Genomic DNA, 21457 nt, shown 5'->3' with positions numbered 1-21457 from the left:
GGAGAGCCGCAGGTTGGCCATCACTGACATATGGGGTGTTGCTGTATTCAGGACAAAGTTTTTCATTTTCACAGCCGTTTTTAAATTTTATGAAACACCTGTTGGGCCAAAGTGCTCACTACACTCCTTGAAAAATTCCTTTGGGGACACTTGGAGGGGGGGGGGGGGGGGCATTCCATTGTAAGGGTGCCTCAGGGTCTCTTCAAATGTGATGACATGGCGTCTGAAAATTATTCTTGTGTAATGTGACATGGTGCCTTCGCTTTGGAGCTTTTCTGTGTTCTCATACAGTAGTTTACAACCACATACATGGGTAAAACATTGTGGGGTGTCTTTTCTCCTATTAAAGTGGATCTAAAGTTTTTTTGTAATTTTTTATTTTCACGGGTAAGTATTTTTAAATTACATGAAATGCTTGTTGGGCTAAAGTGCTCACTACACACCTTGAAAAATTCCTTGGGGAGTGTCGTTTCCAAAATGGTGTCACATTTGGGGGTTTTCATTGTAGGGGTACCTAATGGTCTCTTTAAATTCGACATAGCCATATGGTACGCCTTCCTTTCTAAGCCATGTATTGTGATCATACAGAAGTTTATAACCTCAAATGGGGTGTTTCTGTAAACTACAGAATTATGGTAATCAATATTTAGGTTTGTTTTGCTGTTAACTCTTGCTATTTTACAGAAATAAATGGATAAAATGGAAAATCTACAATCTACAAATTTTCTTGAAAATGTGAAAAATTGCTTCTAAAATTCTAAAAGTTATCACTATTGCATAGAAATAAAAATTTAGAAAATTGCAATTTTTACCAAATTTTCGGTAAATTTAGTAATAAATAAATATATATATATAGTGTTGAATCTCTTTTTATTGCATAGAGAAATATAGCAATAAATTAGACATAACAGCTATAACAGTGAAATAAATAAATATATATATATATATATATATCTATATGTAAAACATATCAACTCAAATTGACCTTTAACATACAATGTGTCCTAAAAAAGCTGTCTCAGAATGGCATGGGTAAGTTAAAGCATTCCAAAATTCGAAACACATAAAATGAGACATATCAGATTTGTAAAATTAGGCTCGATCACGAAGGTGAAAAATAGTGTGGTTCTGAAGGGTTTACTTCACATCTGGTTCTAGCTTCCACAACTGCCTGTATGCTAGCATTCCTTGCTTCAGCTTGCGTCTGAGCAATGGAGACAGGAGAGATGCGCTTAAAAAAAAAGTGGCAGTCTGTAGTGTGCTGCTAAGGAGGAACTAAGGAGCAACTGGAAGATTTAAATATCCTCAGTAAGAATGAACCTTTCACTATTAACTAGTTAACTAGTATATTTGCCATTATATAGATATTATCATCATCATTATTATAAGAAACCTGAAGCAGGAATGGCCGTAGTGAGTATGGGGTATAGAAATCCGCACAGTAATCACTGTCATCCTCTGTTTAATCTTGGCCTCATCACTATACTTGCTTAGCAGAGTTTTGGGTTCACTGACCACCTGACGTTTTCTGTGTAATGGCCGTTAATGTTTTGTCATACTCCAAGCCTCTCTCTGTCTCCTTGCATGTGCTCAGTTGCCGGCTTAAAACCTTCTGTACTTCTTGTCATCATGATAGTGTGCGCTTATTCCACCTGTCACCTAGACCTTGCATCAAGGATTTGAAAGAGCAAAGAATTAGTTACCATTTTAAGGACAAGCAGCTGACCACCAGGGGAGAGAAGAGTTTCAGCAGCAGCAATGACTATGGATGGTTCTTCAGAACTGGTGAGTACACAGTATAAGATTTTCTTAGGTAAAATTTGACATCCCATTCACATTGGTTCCTTGAGCATCCTTAAACGTCCTATAGTTTTATCTGGAATGATGGATGACCTTCCCTTCTCACGTCTTCCGTGAAGCCTTGTGTATGGGTTCTTGCACTGTTAGCAGGTCTGATGCCGCATTTCATGAAAGAAGAATGACACCAATACTACAATGCCTTTTGGAGAGGTCTTTTTCCTTTCTACTGTTACCAGTTAACACCGTGCATTCCATGTTTTAAAGCCAAAACCAAGAGTGGTACACAGAAACATAAATAGTCATTTCCACTTTTATTTTATTTTTTATCCCACTCCTGATTGAGTGCCAAATACTAGCCAAATGTGAATAAGGCCTGATTACAGATGAAACACTGATGCGTCTGCATTTTTAATATTCTCCACAAACTTCATTGGACATTTTTCCATCTGCAAAACAGATATAACTAGTGCACTCCAAAAATACACCCTTTTTTTATAAGCTCCGTACAGTAATGAATGGCATACTGATGAAAATACGCTTATGTGAAAGCAGCTTATGAACACTTTCACCCAGTATTTTGCTTCAGTATTTATGAGCCAAAATCAGGGTCTAAAACCTGGAAGAGGTGCAATGATTTCCACCGTATCTTCTCTCTGTAGGTTCCACTCTTGGTTTTGGCTTACAAATATGAATGCAAAATGCCGGCCAGTATGTGACCATGTAAAAGTAGCCTATGACTGTATTGGCAGAGTATCACACATGTATTATTACATACAATCCTTCTCTTCTATACAATTGTTTCAGGTGCACTACCGGAACCTATTCCTGATGATCTTTGTGTTGGGCATTGGAGGTACATTTCAGTACGGCTACCACATGTCAGTGATGAATTCTCCTTCTCCGGTGGGTGTGACGCCAAAGCCTTTTTATATTGTAATATAATCCTTATAAAATGTTGTGAAGTTAAATTTATATGTTTCATTACCTTTTTTATACTGAACCGAGTCACGGCCTCTCATAGCCAAGAATTTAATTTACAATTCTGCTAGTTGCTACTGGAAACAGTCATCAAGTTTGCTGTTTGTTAGCTTATTTGATGTCCTTTATAGCCTACAGTAGTTACACGTTTCCAACCATCTGTTATTATTGTAAATAATTTTTACTTTTTTTCTGTTCTGTTTCTATTTTTTTGGTTTCTGCAGTACCAATGGAGACTTATTTGTTTCCATGGTAACAGACGACAAACAAACCCTGTGCAGTCTGATCCTGCAGTCATGCTCCCTTGTATTTCTATCCTACATATTGCCAAGCTAGAGGACAGATAGAAGGACGTGTGGCTGTAGGATAAGTCTTGTTTGTAGCCTGTTAGATGCACATATCTGCCTTGGACCTGTAGACACAAAAACAACATGTTAAAGCATAAAAATGCAGAATGCAAAGCAGCAGCAAGCTAGTAAGGAATCTTGGAAGATTTGGGCTGCTATTCTAGCAAAGTTTAGAAAAATCTAATTTGGCCGATTCAGCGAAGAGCAGCCACTAATGTCTGCGACCAGTGGTAATTATGGACACTGACTTTTAACCCTTCAGATGCCGTTACCCCATACCAGCAACCGCCCCTGTTTGGTCACCATAATTTATGGCAGCTAGTTTTCAGGCTCCTGTCCCTTATGGCAACAATCCAATGGCCATGTTTGATCTATCCACTATGATCAGTCATCTGGTTTTCACTCTAAAGCCTCATGCACACGTCCGTGAAACACGGATCGTGTGATGCCGGGCTGGATTTTTCTGAGTGCAGGAGCGCACTGGGTCATTGGTTGCTATGACGCCGTGCGCTTCCTGCTGCCGCCGCAGTACAGTAATACGCTGGCATAGATCATAGAAGAAATCCAGGCCGGTATCACACGGTCTGTGTTTTATGGACATGTGCATGAGGCATAATACATTTCTTTAGCAAAATACTAGTTGGTTCATTGTATGGAGGGATCCAGGACACTATTTTGTTTTCACGGACACAAGAAAAAAGTCATCTATTTTTATGAACTGTCCAGAAATTTCTGAACAGTTGGCAACCCTGCCGTGTACATAACTGCAGTGCACCAAGATTTATAGCTAATACCTTCTGTTAGCTATAGACTCACAGCTCCTGCCTCTCGGTACCACTGATGTTCTTGACTGAGTGTCCCAGGGGCCCAAAGCTTTTATTATGATAATTTGAGTGTTCAACGCAGGCCGGGTCGCCTGAATACTTCAGCTAGGAATAATGGAATAGTACTCTGGTTCTATTTTGTTGGTTTTCGGAACTGGAGCCATGATTAAGAGGGATGGCCGGGGGCATCTGTATTGCGCCGCCAGAGGTGAAATTCTTGGACCGGTGCAAGACGAACCAAAGCGAAAGCATTTGCCAAAAATGTTTTCATTAATCAAGAAGCAAAGTCAGAAGTTCGCAGAATAATCTTTTCGTTAACAGAACGTGATATCTAGGAATGATGAATTTTGGTCCAGATGGTGGAGCAATTTGTCTGGTTAGGCTGCTTTCACACTAGCGTTCGCTGGTCCGCTCGTGAGCTCCGTTTGAAGGAGCTCACGAGCGGACCCGAACGCAGCCGCCCAGCCCTGATGCAGTCTGAATGGAGCGGATCCGCTCAGACTGCATCAGTCTGGCGGCGTTCAGCCTCCGCTCCGCTCGCCTCCGCACGGACAGGCGGACAGCTGAACGCTGCTTGCAGCGTTGGGGTGTCCGCCTGGCCGTTCGGAGGCGTGCGGATCCGTGCGGATCCGTCCAGACTTTCAATGTAAGTCAATGGGGACGGATCCGTTTGAAGATGCCACAATGTGGCTCAATCTTCAAGCGGATCCGTCCCCCATTGACTTTACATTGAAAGTCTGGACGGATCCGTACTAGGCTATTTTCACACTTTGCTGTTCTATGCTAAAAATAATGCAGACGGATCCGTTCTGAACGGAGCCTCCGTCTGCATTATTATGAGCGGATCCGTTCAGAACGGATCCGCCCGAACGCTAGTGTGAAAGTAGCCTAATACTGTCGTAGTTATTACCATAAACGATTGCAATAACAAGGCATACAATTTTTTTCGCTAAAAGAACGTATTAGGTACGATGAATTTGGGTCGAAATGGTAGTGCGATTTGTTTGGTTTGTTATGATAACCAACGAGACTCCTCTGTGCTAAGTAGTTATTAGACCCCAGGCAATCCGCATTCAACATCTTTGAAGGACAAGTGACGTGAGATGTCCAGGGCTGCATCGGTTCTACACTGAAGGGATCACCATGTGTATACCCTTCGCCTACAGATGCGGATAACCTTCTCAACGCTGATTAACAGAGGGACCAGGGATTGCAATACGGATGCAGAATAATTTTTCACTAACAGAACATATTAGCGAAGATGAATTTGGGTCCACTGCACACTAACTAACTGTATAATTAAAATAATGAACTAATTCTGAATATTGGTGCAGTAGATTGTGATGCACATGTCAATATATTACACCTGCAGCCGCAGTTATTAAAGATCCAGTGTTAATTAAAGATTCATGAAGTTAAGAAACTCATAGCTGAATCTTCAACCGTGGCCTAATACTGCCGCTATGTAATGCAACAGCTAACAGAAGCCATTCGCTATGATAAATTTCACTCCACTCCACAGTTGAACAGGTCAAAATATTGAACCGTTGTCTAATACTGCCGCTATGTAATGCAACAGCTAACAGAAGCCATTCGCTATGATAAATTTCACTCCACTGCACAGCTGAACAGAGTGAAATATTTAACTGTGGCCTAATACTGCTGCTGGGTAACGCAACAGCTAGCAGGTCTGACTCCTGGAAACCCCACCAACCATTTAAGTGATCAGGAGCAGTGCTACAGTACCATTTATGGCCACTACCCAGTGTACAGAGCTGTGCTGTTACAGGGCTTGTTCCCCAAGGACCCCCACTGATTTGATATTAGTGACTTATCCTAAGGACAGGTCATCAATATTACGGTCTGGAGTAACCTCCTTTAACCTTTTATGTACTGTATATTAAATATAAAAAAAGGATTTCATATGGTGAAAACTTGATTTTAAAGTCTATATGTATTATCTTGAGGTTTGAAGCCCCTACTCTACCAGCCAACTACAAATTTCTATTGATTAAGCCTTCTACTTCAGTCTATATGGACCTCATATATTGTCACTTTTATATTAGTTTATCAAACAGTTCATCAATGACACATGGATAAGAAGACACGGGACCAGCATCAGTGATGGATCGCTTACTCTGATCTGGTCTTTGGTGATTTCTTCCTTCAGCATCGGAGGGCTAATAGGATCCACTGCATCCGGCTACCTCACTGGAAGGTTTGGGAAGTAAGTGGATATGTATAATTATTTTATTTTGAGCTGTCTTCCTTGGGATTCTCTCAGTTTACAAGTGCATTTTATATATTGATTTATGACCATCCAATAATCTAAAATGTGTAACCTGGCACCTATCAGTTTTCAATAATAGAGGTTTGAAAGCATTTATGTATTGTTTTTATTGAGTTTAGAAAATTATTTTTTTGCTACCTTGATTGCTCTGTTGAATTGTAGAAATGGCAGCAACTTTTCTTTCATGAAGCAGACTATAATTCTAGACCCAAAATACATTTTTAATTTCAACGTGACGGCCCGATTTCACAATTACCTGCTCTTGAACTAAATAGGAGTAATTTGTTAACCTAAAAAAAAACTGCACCCAGGCTGCTGAGGAAACAGAGAGTATCTAAAAAGGAAGTAGTACTTACCTGTGATAGTTGGAAGAACCCAGTTCAGATTTTGTCTTAGGGCCCAGGACCTTGGAGCCTTAAGGGCCAGTACATGCAGGAATATTACTATTAGTGTTGAGCGCGAATATTCGAATTACGAATTTTTTTCTCGAATATCGCAATTTCGAGATTTCGCGAATATTTAGAATATCGTTCTATATATTCGCGAATTCGAATATTCGTATTTTTTTTTTTTTATTATAATATTTTTTTTCTTTCCCACTTCTCTAAAGTTGTTCTTACCTGTCCTTTGGATTCCTGGCTTCCTGGCTGCTCCAGTCAGTGGCGTTTTCAACTTACTGCTATATTCCATATTAGCTAAATTACAATCTAATCTATATGTGTATTTTACGAAATTTCGCAAGTTGCGATGCGAGTAATATAACACGAAATAATCGCATGAAGATTTCAATTTAGCACTGCTATATTCCATATTCTAGCCTAATATGGAATATAGCTGTGCTAAGTTAGCACTGCTGTATTCCATACTAGGCTAGAATATGGAATATAGCAGTGCTAAGTTGAAATCTTCATGCGATTATTTCGTGTTATATTACTCGCATCGCAACTTGCGAAATTTGCAAATGTTCTTAATATTGCTCTAACTTTGTCTTTTAGAATATTACGAATATTCTAAAAGACGAAGTTAGAGCAATATTACGAAATTTCGTAAAATACACATATAGATTGTAATTTAGCTTATATAGTGCTATAATCCCTTTTTTTTCCTCTAATTTTTTTTGCCTCTTCTGAACTTAAGTTTTGTAAAATATGTACACTGTTAAAAAATATTACTATAGCAGTATATTAGCTTAAATACAATCTATGTGTATTTTACGAAATTTCGTAATATTGCTCTAACTTCGTCTTTTAGAAATTTCGTAATATTGCTCTAACTTCGTCTTTTAGAATATTCGTAATATTCTAAAAGACGAAGTTAGAGCAATATTAAGAACATTTGCAAAAGCCGAAATTGCGATGCGAGTAATATAATACGAAATAATCGCATGAAGATTTCAACTTAGCACTGCTATATTCCATATTCTAGCCTAGTATGGAATATAGCAGTGCTAACTTAGCACAGCTATATTCCATATTAGGCTAGAATATGGAATATAGCAGTGCTAAGTTGAAATCTTCATGCGATTATTTCGTATTATATTACTCGCATCGCAATTTCGGCTTTTGCAAATGTTCTTAATATTGCTCTAACTTCGTCTTTTAGAATATTACGAATATTCTAAAAGACGAAGTTAGAGCAATATTACGAAATTTCGTAAAATACACATAGATTGTATTTAAGCTAATATACTGCTATAGTATTATTTTTTAATAGTGTACATAATTTACAAAACTTAAGTTCAGAAGAGGCAAAAAAAAAATTAGAGGCAAAAAAAGGGATTATAGCAGTATATTAGCTAAATTACAATCTATATGTGTATTTTACGAAATTTCGTAATATTGCTCTAACTTCGTCTTTTAGAATATTCGTAATATTCTAAGAGACGAAGTTAGAGCAAATCACGAAATTTCGTAAAATACACATATTAGCCTAGCCATAGTCAATTAGCATAGGAACGTTGCCTTATACTATCAAGATAAATAATCGCAATACGCGAAAAAAAATTCGTATATTATTCGCGATAATTGGAATAATTACGAATATTCGATTTCGACGAATATAACACGAATATTCATTCGAATATTCGCGAAATATCGCGAAATCGAATATGGCACCTCCCGCTCATCACTAATTACTATTACCTAGCAATGCTACCCATTGGAACTTGGAGCAAAAATGCATATTAAGTGGGTCTCTTGCTTTCCCATTGTAATCTTTTATGCAACATTCTAATATGCATTGTGTCTCAATTCTTCTTGTCTTCAACTTCTCTGCTTGCTGTCACCACATTTTTTTAAATATCCGGATGCTGAGAACAAGACTGTTATATAACTTGCCCCCTCCCCCAACTAACAGTTTAGCTACAATCTTGTCATTTTCCAGTATGGCAATCCATCTCCTCTTGTCACTTCTGGACATAAGGAAGTTTGGAGTCTGCCCAGGGGATGTTCATATAGGGAGGAAAGAAGTCTTATTGGAGGTGTAGATAGCCTCCCTACAGTATACAGTATACAGTAGGCTGTAGATGCTGGGGATTTCAACCTTGGGAGGACATATTGTAAAAGGAAGAAAAATTCTGTGAATCTAATATATTCAGTTAGGGTTAGGGCATTAATCAGAAGAACATCAGGAAACTCATCCATGTTTCAGACGGTAAACACGGACGGGAGTTAAACAGATCACACACTCACGGGGAACGTTTGCTATCTGTTTTTCTCACAGACCCATTCCTGTGAGTCTTGTAGGATAATCGGATCTCGAAGATGCATGTTACAATTTTCTCAGCTTGGACCAATGCTTCATGCTGAAAACTGGAAGTCAGTAATAAATGTATCATTCACTGGCAGCAAGCAAAGCAAGTCAAACACAAAATAAATTAGAAAGTTGTCTAATTTTTCATGATATAATTAGTAAACGTCTATACCCAGTAAATACTATATTCTGTTTATAGAAATTCTATCTCTCTGCTGTACAATCATTTGCTGATCCTTACCTAATAGTGACATATGACTAAGGGTACTTTCCAGGGGCGTAGCTAAAGGCTCATGGGCCCTGGTCCAAGGGTTCAGCTTGGGCCCCCATTCCCTCAGTGTTTTGTAGCTAGGGAAGCACATAGCCTTCATGCTGCCTGCGGCAAAAAATTGAAACAGTAGACCCTTGCCAACTTCTTGACCTAACCCCTTCCCTCCAGCCAGAGCTATAACTTGACCAGCATGCACTTTCTATAAAGCTGGTGTCTTTCTATAATACTGGTATCTTCTTATGTGGCACAAGGGTCTTTGGGCCCCCTCAGGCTCCTGGGCCTGGTAGCGACTGCTACCTCTGCACCCCCTATAGCTACGCCCCTGGTACTTTCACACTAGCGTTGTTTCCAGATCCGGAAAAATGTGTGAAAACGGATTACATTTGAATCCTGATCAGGATTCTGATCACAATGAAAAAATGCATTGGAAAAAACGGATCCGCCATTCGGGTTTAACATGCAAAAGCCGGATCCGGTTTGACGGAACACAAGGCGCTGGATCCGGCATTAATGCAAGTCAATGGGAAAAATGACAGATCCGGCGTTCAGTCAAAGTGTTCCGGATTTTTGGCCGAGGTAAAAATACTACATGCTACGGTTTTCTGAAAAGCCTGATCAGTAAAAAAGACTGAACTGGATGCATCCTGAACGGATTGTTCTCTATTCAGAATGCATGGGGACAAAACTGATCAGTTATTTTCCGGATTTGAGCCCCTAGGACTGAACTCAGCACCGGAAAAGAAAAACGCTAGTGTGAAAGTACCCTAAGCTAAAGGGTGGAGTGACCGCATAGTAATGTCCATGTTTCTATTACAGGAAGAAGTGCCAGCTATGCAACGCGGTGCTGCCTCTGATCAGTACTGTGCTCATGGCTCTCAGCCACACTGCTGGTTATTTTGAAATGGTTGTCGCTGCGCGTTTTCTTGTTGGATTTTACGCAGGTTTGTGCTAAAACAAACTATTTCCTGATTTCTGTAAAAAGTATGAAAAAGCAACAATGAGAATATAAGAAATCTGCAATGCACAGATCATAGGCACAAGTATTATAAGCATGCATAATCATAATGGTTGTCCCCATGCTGCCATAACTATTATTTTCACAATAGTGCCATCCATGTGCTGTACCTGTTCTCATTACAAACAGGAATCTGTAATTTTGTATTTGTGGCATATTGGGCATATTTATTATATACAATCCATTGGGGTCTTTCTATCCGCTCAACAGCTGCCGCTCTGGTCCATGCTACAGTTCTCCCCGCTGTTCAGGGAGAGACAGAGATGGCCCATGTCGCATGGCTGTTCCATTAAGGTTGCTCTGCTGACTAGTCCAACTCTAACTAGTTGGCCAGTCAGAGGCTTGGGACATCGAGCCATTCAGGGCTTTGGCTTGGTGTCCTATCAGAGGTGTAGGGAGGGGATATAGACTAGTCACTGACACTAGGTCAATGCCTATAATTGTGTATCATGTCCTGGCCCTAGGTTGTGTTTCTGTGCTTTGTTTCTGTATGCTATACCTGCCCGTATACCCTCTGTGCTGACTTTGGCTACTTCCACCGATTAAAGATGTTTTTCGGGAGTTTCTATCCTCTGGATAGGTCATCCGTATCTGATTGGTGGGGGTCCGACACCAGGGCTCTCTGACGATTAGCTGTTTGAAAAGGCAACAGCGTTGACAGTAGTGCTGTGGCCTTCTCCAGCTTTTCCTAGGCCACGTGATGTCACGTTTATCGGTCACATGGCCTAGGCGCAGCTCATCTCCATTGAAGTGAAAGGGCTGCGATACCAATCACAGCCACTGTGCTTGGTAAACTGCGAGAAGGCCATGGTGCTACTGTAGTGCTGGTGCCTTTTAAAAAAGCTGATTGGTAGGGGTCCAGTTGTTGGACTCCCACTTCCAGATTAGATACTGATGGCTCCCAGAAAACCCATTTAACCTCTCGTCTACTGATTTGACTGTATCTGTACTCTTCAGGTTTGTATTACTTTCTACTGTTGTAGCTAAATCTGTACTCCACAGCTTTGGCTTTGGCTTTGGCTTATTCTACTAATTAACCCCTTGCCTACTGATATAGCTATATCTGCCAACTGGCTCTGGTTTGTTTTCTTTTCTGCTTTCCATTGATTATCTGGTTAGGTCTGTGACTTGCAAACTTGCACCTAATTTCTTTCACTTTAATCCACAGACACTACCTGGGTCCCTAGCACCCACGTCTATTCTGCCTTGCAATAGGCTCTGGTAAATACCTAGGGGTAGCTGTAGTCTCTGGTACCCAGAGCAGTGTATGATGATAAGTGGCTGTTTCTGAGTTTGTTGGCTGTGGTTCTGGTCAGGGATCTCTGGAGTAAACATTACAATATTTTTGGTAATCAAGCATATTAAAAAGTCTACATTGCCTGTAGTATCATGTACAATCTATTGTCTTTTTTTCCTTTCAGGTTTGGGAATTAATATTCATGCACAATATGCTGGAGAAACTGCGCCTCGGAAATTTCGTGGTTTCATCAATGCAACTGGACCCTTGTTTGTAACTCTGGGCAAACTTTGTGGACAAATTGTAGGACTCAGGTAAGCACCAGGGTCCCTACATACATGGATTTTGTCTGGCATATTTACATCACTAAAAAAGGCTTAGAAATTGCTCATGCTCACATGTAGATGTAAGGTACCTTTTTTAGAAGTGTTTTTTATAAGAATTTAAACCATTATTTTTTTTCTAGTGCTATTTTCCTTAATAGAGAAGGATATGTCAAATGGCAGATAAAATTGCAAAAAGCTTCAACATGCAGCTTCAAGATGCATTTTATTTTTAAAAAAATGTCAGGGACGCAAAAACACCACTTTAACAAAAATGCCAGTGGAATAAAACACTTGTGTGTCTTGCTTTTCATATTTCCTTATTGACCTTTAGCTAATATCCAAAGCAGGAGTTTTTCCCCCTAAAAAAGGCAAAAATACATGTTCAAAAATGACCACTAAAATGGAAACATGCACAAAAACGCCATTAAAATTGCCGTTAAAAACCTACGGTATGTGTGAACCTATCCTTAAACCACATGCACGTGGCTGTATTGCTGATCAGAAGACACTCTTGTTGTGGAATATTAAATTTCTCCATTATTCCAAGGAAGAATATGATACCTCACATCAGAATAATATGTATATACCGTATATTTTTATATATATGTATATATATATATATATATATATATATATATATACAGCGAAGAACAGAAGTATTTGAACACCCTGTGATTTTTCAAGTTCTCCCACTTAGAAATCATGGAGTGGTCTAAAAATTCACATTGGAGGTGCATTCCCACTCTGAGAGACAGAATTTGAAAAAAAAAAAAAAAGCAGGAAATCACATTGTATGATTTTTAAAGAATTTATTTGTCTTGCACTGCAGTACTTATGTATTTGAACACCTGAGAAAAAGCAAGAATTCTGGCTCTCAAAGACCTGTTACTGTGCCTTTAAAAAGTCCACCTCTACTCCACTCATTAATCTAACTTAGTAGCACCTGTCTGAGCTCTTTAAAGACACCTGTCCACCCCACAGTCAGTCAGCTGCCAACTACTACCATGGGCAAGACCAAAGAGCTGTCAAAACCAGAAACAAAATTGTGGACTTCCACAAGGCTGGAAAGGTCTATGGGGGAATTGCCAAGCAGCTTGGTAAAAATAGATAAACTGTTGGAGCAATTATTAGAAAATGGAAGAGGCTAAAGACGACTGTCAGTCTCCCTCGGACTGGGCCTCCATGCAAGATCTCACCTCGTGGGGTATCACTGATAATAAGAAAGGTGAGGAATCAGCCCAGAACTATAAGGGAGGAGATGGTCAATGACATGAAGAGAGCTGGGACCACAGTTTCAAAGGTCACTGTCGGTAGAAAACTACGCCGTCATGGTTTGAAATCATGCATTGCACAGAAGAGTCCCCTGCTCAAGTCATAACATGTCCAGGCCCCTCTGAAGTTTGCCAATGACCATCTGGATGATCCAGAGGAGGCATGGGAGAAAGTCATGTGGTCAGATGAGACCAAAGTAGAACTTTTTTTGTCTAAGCTTCACTTAGAAGGATTAGTTGCATCCCAAGAACACCATCCTTACTGTGTAGCATGGGGGTGGTAACATCATGCTTTGGGGGTGCTTTTCTGCGAAGGGGACAGGATGAGTGCACTGTATTAAGGAGAGGAAGAATGGGGCCATTTATTGTGAGATTTTGAGCAACAACCTCCTTCCCTCAGTCAGAGCATTGAAGATGGGTTGTGGCTAGGTCTTCCAACATGACAACGACCCGAAGCACACAGCCAGGATAACCAAGGATTGGCTCCGTAAGAAGAATATCAAGATTCTGGAGTGGCCTAGCCAGTCTCCAGACCTAAATCCAATAGAACATCTTTGGAGGGAGCTTAAAACTCTGTGTTGCTCACCGACAGCCCCAAAACCTGACAGATCTAAAGGAGATCTGTGTGGAGGAGTGAGCCAAAGTCCCTGTTGTAGTGTGTGCAAACCTGGTCAAGAACTACAGGAAACGTTTGACTTCTGTAATTGCAAACAAAGGCTACTGTACCAAATATTAACACTGATTTTCTCAGGTGTTCAAATACTTATGTTCAGCAGTGCAAGACAAATAAATTCTTTAAAAATCATACAATGTAATTTCCTGATTTTTTTTTTCTTTCAAATTCTGTCTCTAAGAGTGGGAATGCACCTACAATGTAAATCTCATATATATATATGAATATATATATATATATATATATATATATATATACAGTCATGTGAAAAAATTAGGACACCCTTTGAAAGCATGTGGTTTTTTGTAACATTTTTAATAAAAGGTTATTTCATCTCCGTTTCAACAATACAGAGAGATTAAAGTAATCCAACTAAACAAAGAAAACTGAAGAAAAGTCTTTTCAAGATCTTCTGTAAATGTCATTCTACAAAAATGCCTATTCTAACTGAGGAAAAAGATAGGACACCCTTGCCCCTAATAGCGAGTGTTACCTCCTTTGGCTGAAATAACTGCAGTGAGACGGTTCTTGTAGCCATCTACCAGTCTTCGACATCGGTCTGAGGAAATTTTACCCCACTCCTCAATGCAGAACTTTTTCAGCTGTGAGATGTTTGAGGGGTTTCTTGCACGTACAGCCCTTTTCAAGTCACCCCACAGCATCTCAATGGGATTCAAATCTGGACTTTGACTTGGCCATTCCAGGACTCTCCATTTCTTCTTTTTCAGCCAATCTTTGGTTGATTTACTAGTATGTTTTGGGTCATTGTCATGTTGCATGGTCCAGTTCCGCTTCAGCTTTAATTTTCTAACTGATGGTCTCACATGTTCTTCAAGCACCTTCTGATACACAGTAGAATTCATCGTGGATTCTATGATGGTGAGCTGACCAGGTCCTGCTGCAGCAAAGCAGCCCCAAACCATGACACTTCCACCTCCATGCTTCACAGTTGGTATGAGGTTCTTTTCTTGGAATGCTGTGTTTGGTTTACGCCAAACATGTCCTCTGCTGTTGTGTCCAAATAATTCAATTTTGGACTCATCTGTCCAAAGAACATTATTCCAGAAGTCCTGGTCTTTGTCAACTTTATCTCTGGCAAATGTCAGTCTGGCCTCAATGTTTCTCTTGGAAAGCAAAGGTTTCCTCCTTGCACACCTCCCATGCAAGTTAAACTTGTACAGTCTCTTTCTGATTGTAGAGGCATGTACTTCTACATCAACAGTAGCCAGAGCCTGCTGTAGTTCTCGAGATGACACTTTAGGGTTTTTGGAGACCTCTTTTAGCATCTTGCGGTCTGCTCTTGGGGTGAACTTGCTGGGGCGACCAGTCCTGGGCATGTTGGCAGTTGTTTTGAAAGCCCTCCACTTGTAGACTATCTTCCGGACAGTGGAATGGCTGATTTCAAAATCTTTTGAGATCTTTTTAAATCCCTTCCCAGACTCATAGGCTGCTACAATCTTTTTTCTGAAGTCCTCTGACAGCTCTTTTGCTCTCACCATGGTGCTCACTCTCACTTCAACAGTCAGGAGCACACCAAACTAAATGTCTGAGGTTTAAATAGGGCAAGCCTCATTCAACATGCAGAGTAACGATCTACTAATTATGTGCACCTGGTGTGATATACCTGTGTGAGATCTGAGCCAATTTAAGAGGGAATACATGTGAGGGTGTCCTATCTTTTTCCTCAGTTAGAATAGGCATTTTTGTAGAATGACATTTACAGAAGATCTTGAAAAGACTTTTCTTCAGTTTTCTTTGTTTAGTTGGATTACTTTAATCTCTCTGTATTGTTGAAACGGAGATGAAATAACCTTTTATTAAAAATGTTACAAAAAACCACATGCTTTCAAAGGGTGTCCTAATTTTTTCACATGACTGTATATAATATTATCCTGTGTTAACAATATGATGATGTAACTGGCTGGAATATATACACATTATTGCAACCAATATCCAGGTGTGAACGGCTTGTGGTCTGAGCTTCATCTAATGTGATTTGATCTCTACACAGAGAAATATTTGGGACAGAAGTCTTGTGGTCTTATGTTACGCTCTGCAGTGGCATTATATCCCTTGTTCAGCTGGTTACTCTGCCCTTCTTCCCAGAATCCCCAACCTATTTACTATTAGTAAAAGGTGACAGGGAAGGTTGCAAGAAAGGTAAGTTAAAGGATATGGAGACCTTTGACATAAAAAAAAAAATCCTTTTTCACATTTCAAAATCGTTGCTATAGTCTGCATTCCTTAATTTATTTTTAGACCCTCTGATGTGTAGTTTTCAACCTGACTTTTCTGATGTCCTTCCCAGTAATAGATGCTCAATGTAAGCTCTGTGTATCCAGGATGCTGCTGCTTTCATTAGCTATCCTGTATGAGTACAGCTTAATTAATGGACTAATTTCCCCTTCTATACCTCATGAGGGATTTTGTTTACCCTGTGCTGTCAGCCATTGATGGTGATAAGTATGTGATGGCCTCCTTCTTTAGTGCTCTCTCTGTGCACTTACTATATACATAGCCTGTGAGATTCCTCCTTCTCTCTTCTTGCACATTGTAGTGTGATGGATCTGCCCTTCCTAAAAGCTTGGTTGCTTTCCTTTTTCTTTGCACTCTAATCTGCTGTGCACAACCTCTTCCTCTTCTCTGAGAGAACGAAGGAAGAAAGCTGAGACAGTTGACACAACCAGGAGCAGCAGTGCTTCCCTATCTAGGATAACCATTTGTGTGAAGGAGTTGCCCAGATTCTACAACAGCAAAGTGTTAGAGAATATTTAATGTAGCCTAATTAGGAAGTTAATTAGGGACCCATTGAACAATACAAAAAAACAGTTCAAGGGTATTTAAAGATAGCCTTTAATCACAGAAGACTTTGAAATGAAAAATTAGTACTAAGCTTTGGCAAGCAGAAGAGGAAGGTTATTGTTAGGGGTCTTTCACACAAGAATATCCCTTGTGGGAATCACCCTCCGTGTTAGAGAGGACTTGCAGAAGTGCAGGGCATTATCATGATTGATAATGCTATGTGCCTCTGCGTGACCTTTCTGTAATGGAATCATACTGACATAAAGCTGTCAGTATGATTCCTTAGAAGAAAGGTCACACAGAGGCACATAGCATTATCAATCATGATTAGGTTTGAGCGAATCATGTTCGGATTGCTGTATCTGAACTCAATTCTTTAAAAAACTTAATTAAGAATATCAGCTCCACCCTACTTCAAAATGTATTACCTCTGCAGAGGTCTTTCCGAATTTTCAGCAAATATTTCGAGACTTACTTTGTCTCACCTCTATCACGTGTCACTTTATTTCTCATAAATTATTGTATGAAAATACGAAGCCGAACTGGGCTTTGTGCCTCATTAACAAAGCTAAGTTCAGCTTTGTATTTTGATACAGTAACGTATAAAAGTAATGCAAATAAACAACGTGACACATGATAGAGGCGAGATGAAGTAAGTCTCGCAATATTTGCCAAAACTGCAGAAACACTTCCGCGGAGGAAATACATTTTACAGTAAGACGGAGCTGGTATTCTTAGTGTTGTTTTTAAAAGAATCAATCAGATTCCGATTTCTGTATCCATTCAATCCTAAATATGATAATGCTCTGTGCTTCTATAAGTCCAGAACGCAGGATCCCTCTCTCACATGCAGCGTGATTCCCACAAGTAGCACATTTGTGTGAAGGAGCCGTTAGATGTTGGCAACATAATTATACTGATGATGATAATCTGTTGTAGCTTTCAAGAACATTTCCAGCAGTTAGATTACATCTTCTGTAATATTGTGGTCTAAATATTGCAGAAATAGGCTAAAGACACCGGGACAGATTTACTAATCAAATTAAAGGAAACCTGTCACCGGGATTTTTTGTATAGAGCTGAGGACATGGGTTGCTAGATGACCGCTAGCACATCTGCAATATCCAGTCCCCATAGCTCTGTGTGCTTTTATTGTGTAAAAAAACCCGATTTGATACATATGCAAATTAACCTGAGATGAGTCCTGTACGTGAGATGAGTCAGGGACAGGACTCGTCTTAGGTTAATTTGCATATGTTTAAAATTATTTTTTTTACTCAATAAAAGCACACAGAGCTATGGGGACTGGGTATTGCGGATGTGCTATCGACCATCTAGCAACCCATGTCCTCAGCTCTATACAAAAAATACCGGTGACAGGTTCCCTTTAAGACAGAATTCTGGCACACATCATGTGTCCAACATTTACTAATTGTTTTAGAAATTTTTTGCACCTCGCACAACAAGGGGCCATGACGTAGTGTGAAGGGATGTTACCTCTGGGGCAACATGTGCATCAAAAGTTTGCCACAAAATAGTGGTGCAATATAAGAAAACCACTTAGGTTACACAAAATTTAGCATCCACTGTGATAAATTTGGTTTACTTGTAGACTGTCTAGCCCAAGGATAAGCAATTCTGGCATTCCAGCTATTGTGAAAAAACAACCTCCCCCCCCCCGTTCCAAATGTACACATGCTCTGCTGTTTTTGGAATTCCCATAGAAGTTAATGTTCCTGCAGTATCACAACAGCTTGAGTGCTGGAGGTTAGTGTAGTCTTACACCTTCATGCCCCTGCATACATTTTTACATTTACTGACTATATCATTGAGGTGAAAAGTCATTTAGTTATTTACTAGGCAACTGAACAAGAACAATTACTTTAGTGTTGATAACTCCTGGGTAAAAACCATGCAAGGTACCTATAGGTGGTAAAACACTTACATAAAATATTTCTATTCAACCCTTCTTTTTTTTCTCAAGCACTGAAACAGTTGTGGGGAGATGGAGATCACCAACAAGTTATCGATGAAATGTTGAAAGAGCAAAATAGCCAAAGCAAAGGAAAACGCATGGGTGTCTTGGAACTATTAAGGGATCACTCTCATCGCTATCAGCTTCTTACTATGATTGGATTGATCTTAAGCCTTCAACTTAGTGGTGCTAATGCAGTTGAGTATTATATTAATATTAAATCTTCAACAAAATAATACAGGAAATTTCGGTAGACACTGTTTTATGCTTTGTACAGGACCTGAGGGGGCGGTGCATGACACAGTGATTCCAAGAACAGCAAAGAGAGAGACCCTGCTTCATGCACTGACCTATCAGGTATAACATTTGGGGAAGATTTACTATTGAAAATGTGGCAGAATTTTGGTGCAATTTGCCCCTTTAAAAACTGCCATGCATGCCTTGTTGATCATTTTAGACACTTTCTATGTCTCATCCCGACATGGAGACGTGGTTTAGCGGAACAGGGCATGGCTTAGCGTAAACTAAGCCAACATACGGATGTAGTAGAGTTTACACTCATGCTTTATGAGACGTGTTATCTACACTAAATGCATTAAGCAAACATCTTCAATTGTTTTTTAATGGCTTTTGTCTCAACATAACACGATGAGTTAAGAAATTTGAGTTAAGAGCTTGAGTGCTAACCCTGCTACATCTGTATAGGTGATGTTAGACTAGACAGTCTAAAGATGGACAAGATTTCCAGCATCATCCACTGTAATAAATCTAGCACAGTTTTAGGCTATGTTCACATGGATTACATCCGCAATAGAGTTCATCGCCGGAACAGCTTCCTAACGACTTTAATGGGGAAAAAGCATCAATGTGCACATGGTGAAGCTTTTTTTTACACAGCTATTTTTAAATACATGTGAGAAGTTGCATATTACTTATTTAAAGTAGAGGTTAACTGCATTCCCCACTGAAGTAAATGGACTATAATGGTACGGCCACAAGGGTCGTCCATGATCTGGTCGGGTTGCGGCCATGCCACTGTCAAGAACCGCACAGCCAATTAGCCTGCAGCTTCATTTCATTTAATTAATGAAGACTGCACTGTGTAGTCTGTCTTCTGGGTCATGAGTGGCTTGACACAAGGAATGCAACAGTTGTAGCCCATGTCCTGGATACGTCTGTGTGTGGTGGCTCTTGAAGCACTGACTCCAGCTGCTGTCCACTCCTTGTGAATCTCCTCCAAATTCCTGAATGACCTTTTCTTCACAATGATTTCAAGGCTGCAGTTATCCCTGTTATACTTCTGCACGTTTTTCTACCACACTTTTTTTTCCACTCAACTTTTCATTAATATACAGAAGCATCTACAGTCAGTGATGGTTTGGGGAGCCATGTTCATCTACTGATGTTAGTCCACTGTGTTATATCAAGTCTAGTAGGCAGTGCAGTCAGCACAGCCGTCTAACCAGGATGTTTTAGAGAACTTTATACTACCTTCTGCTGACAAGCTTTATAGCAGGACTTGGCACATGCCCACACTACCGAAAGTACCAAAAACTGGTTTAATAACCACAGTATCGCTGTGCTTTACTGGCCAGCAAACTCGCCTAAACTAAACCCTATACGCAATCTATGGGGTATTGTCAAGTGGAAGATATTAGACACCAGGCCCAACAATGCAGATGAGCTGAAGGCTTCTATCAAAGCAAAACTGGGCTTCCATAACACCTCAGCATTGCCACAGGCTGCCACCATGCCATGATGCATTGATACAGTAATTCATATAATAGGTGCCCTGACCAAGTATTGAGTCATATAATGTACATAGATAATGGAAATATCCAGCTCACCCTTATTTTGTGATGATGTAGATGTTCCACCTCGGGTGCGCGGAAGTGAAGGTAAGGCCTTGGTAGTAGCAATAGGGAAGAATTTTCCAGCACCACTGTTTTCTTGAGTGAAAATTTTCTTCATTTTCAGTGACAAAGAGACTGGCAGTCATGAATAAGAACCCACCTGTTCGAAGCGCGTAAGTTGCCAACAGGACCTGTGAATACGTTTTATTGCTGTCTCTTTGTCACTGAAAATAAAGAACATTTTCGCTCAAGAAAACAGTGGTTCTGGAAAATTCTTCCCTATTGCTAATATAATGTACATACTTTTCAGTAGGCCAACATTTCTGTATTAAAAAAAAAGTTTTTAATTGGTCTTATATAATAGTCTTATTTTCTGACATACTGACTTTTGGGGTTTCATTAGCTGTCAGCCATAATCATCAACATTAAAAGAAATCAATGCTTGAAATAGATCACCATGCGTGTAATGAATCTATTGAATATATGAGCTTCACTTTATAAATTAAATTACTAAAATAAATAAACTTTTTGATTTTATTCTAAAAAAAATAAGCAGCTCAGATAATATTCTGTCATATTCATTTCTAGATAGGACTGAATTGTGTTTTCCTCCGCAAAGATTATTATATTTCTTTCAATGACTCAACAGATTTACTTCTACGCATATGATGTGTTTCGTGAGGCTGGTTTCCCTGAAGATCAGATAGCCTATGTTTCATTGGGAGTTGGGAGTTTTGAATTTGTTTCTGCTATGATCTGTGTAAGTTTTATTCCTGCTGAAAGTTATATTTTATTTAATGAAAATAGTTAATTTGTACATGCTGGTTTAGTAGCATATTCCACATTCCATATTGCCCATAGACATCTATTATGACGGATCAAGACGGAATGCCTCTAAAGGTTTCCGTTTTGAATTCATTCTTACGAATACCTTTGTTTTCCATTATACCCATGTTATAAAGGAAAGCAATAATAGAATTCATAACGGTGATGTGAACCCACCCTAAGCTGTTACATGACTATTTGCATCTGACAACTGACACC

General features: G+C 39.6%; 1 protein-coding gene across 1 annotated transcript in view; it reads left to right on the top strand.

Annotated features, from left to right (window-relative positions):
• Positions 1-1580: 1580 nt before the first annotated feature.
• Positions 1581-21457, top strand: part of LOC122934325 (solute carrier family 2, facilitated glucose transporter member 9-like) — a 37400-nt gene continuing 17523 nt past the window's right edge. The window contains exons 1-8 of the mRNA XM_044289710.1: positions 1581-1785; positions 2605-2703; positions 6016-6176; positions 10078-10202; positions 11698-11827; positions 15795-15943; positions 18570-18757; positions 21063-21173. Of these exons, the coding sequence (XP_044145645.1) occupies positions 1759-1785; positions 2605-2703; positions 6016-6176; positions 10078-10202; positions 11698-11827; positions 15795-15943; positions 18570-18757; positions 21063-21173 (990 nt within the window). The 5' untranslated portion in view covers positions 1581-1758. The remainder of the gene's footprint in view (positions 1786-2604; positions 2704-6015; positions 6177-10077; positions 10203-11697; positions 11828-15794; positions 15944-18569; positions 18758-21062; positions 21174-21457) is intronic.

This window comes from Bufo gargarizans, chromosome 1 (assembly GCF_014858855.1).
Source record: "Bufo gargarizans isolate SCDJY-AF-19 chromosome 1, ASM1485885v1, whole genome shotgun sequence".
NCBI lineage: Eukaryota > Metazoa > Chordata > Amphibia > Anura > Bufonidae > Bufo > Bufo gargarizans.
Note: the sequence above shows the minus strand (reverse complement) of the source record. Positions and strands in the feature narration are given on the sequence as shown.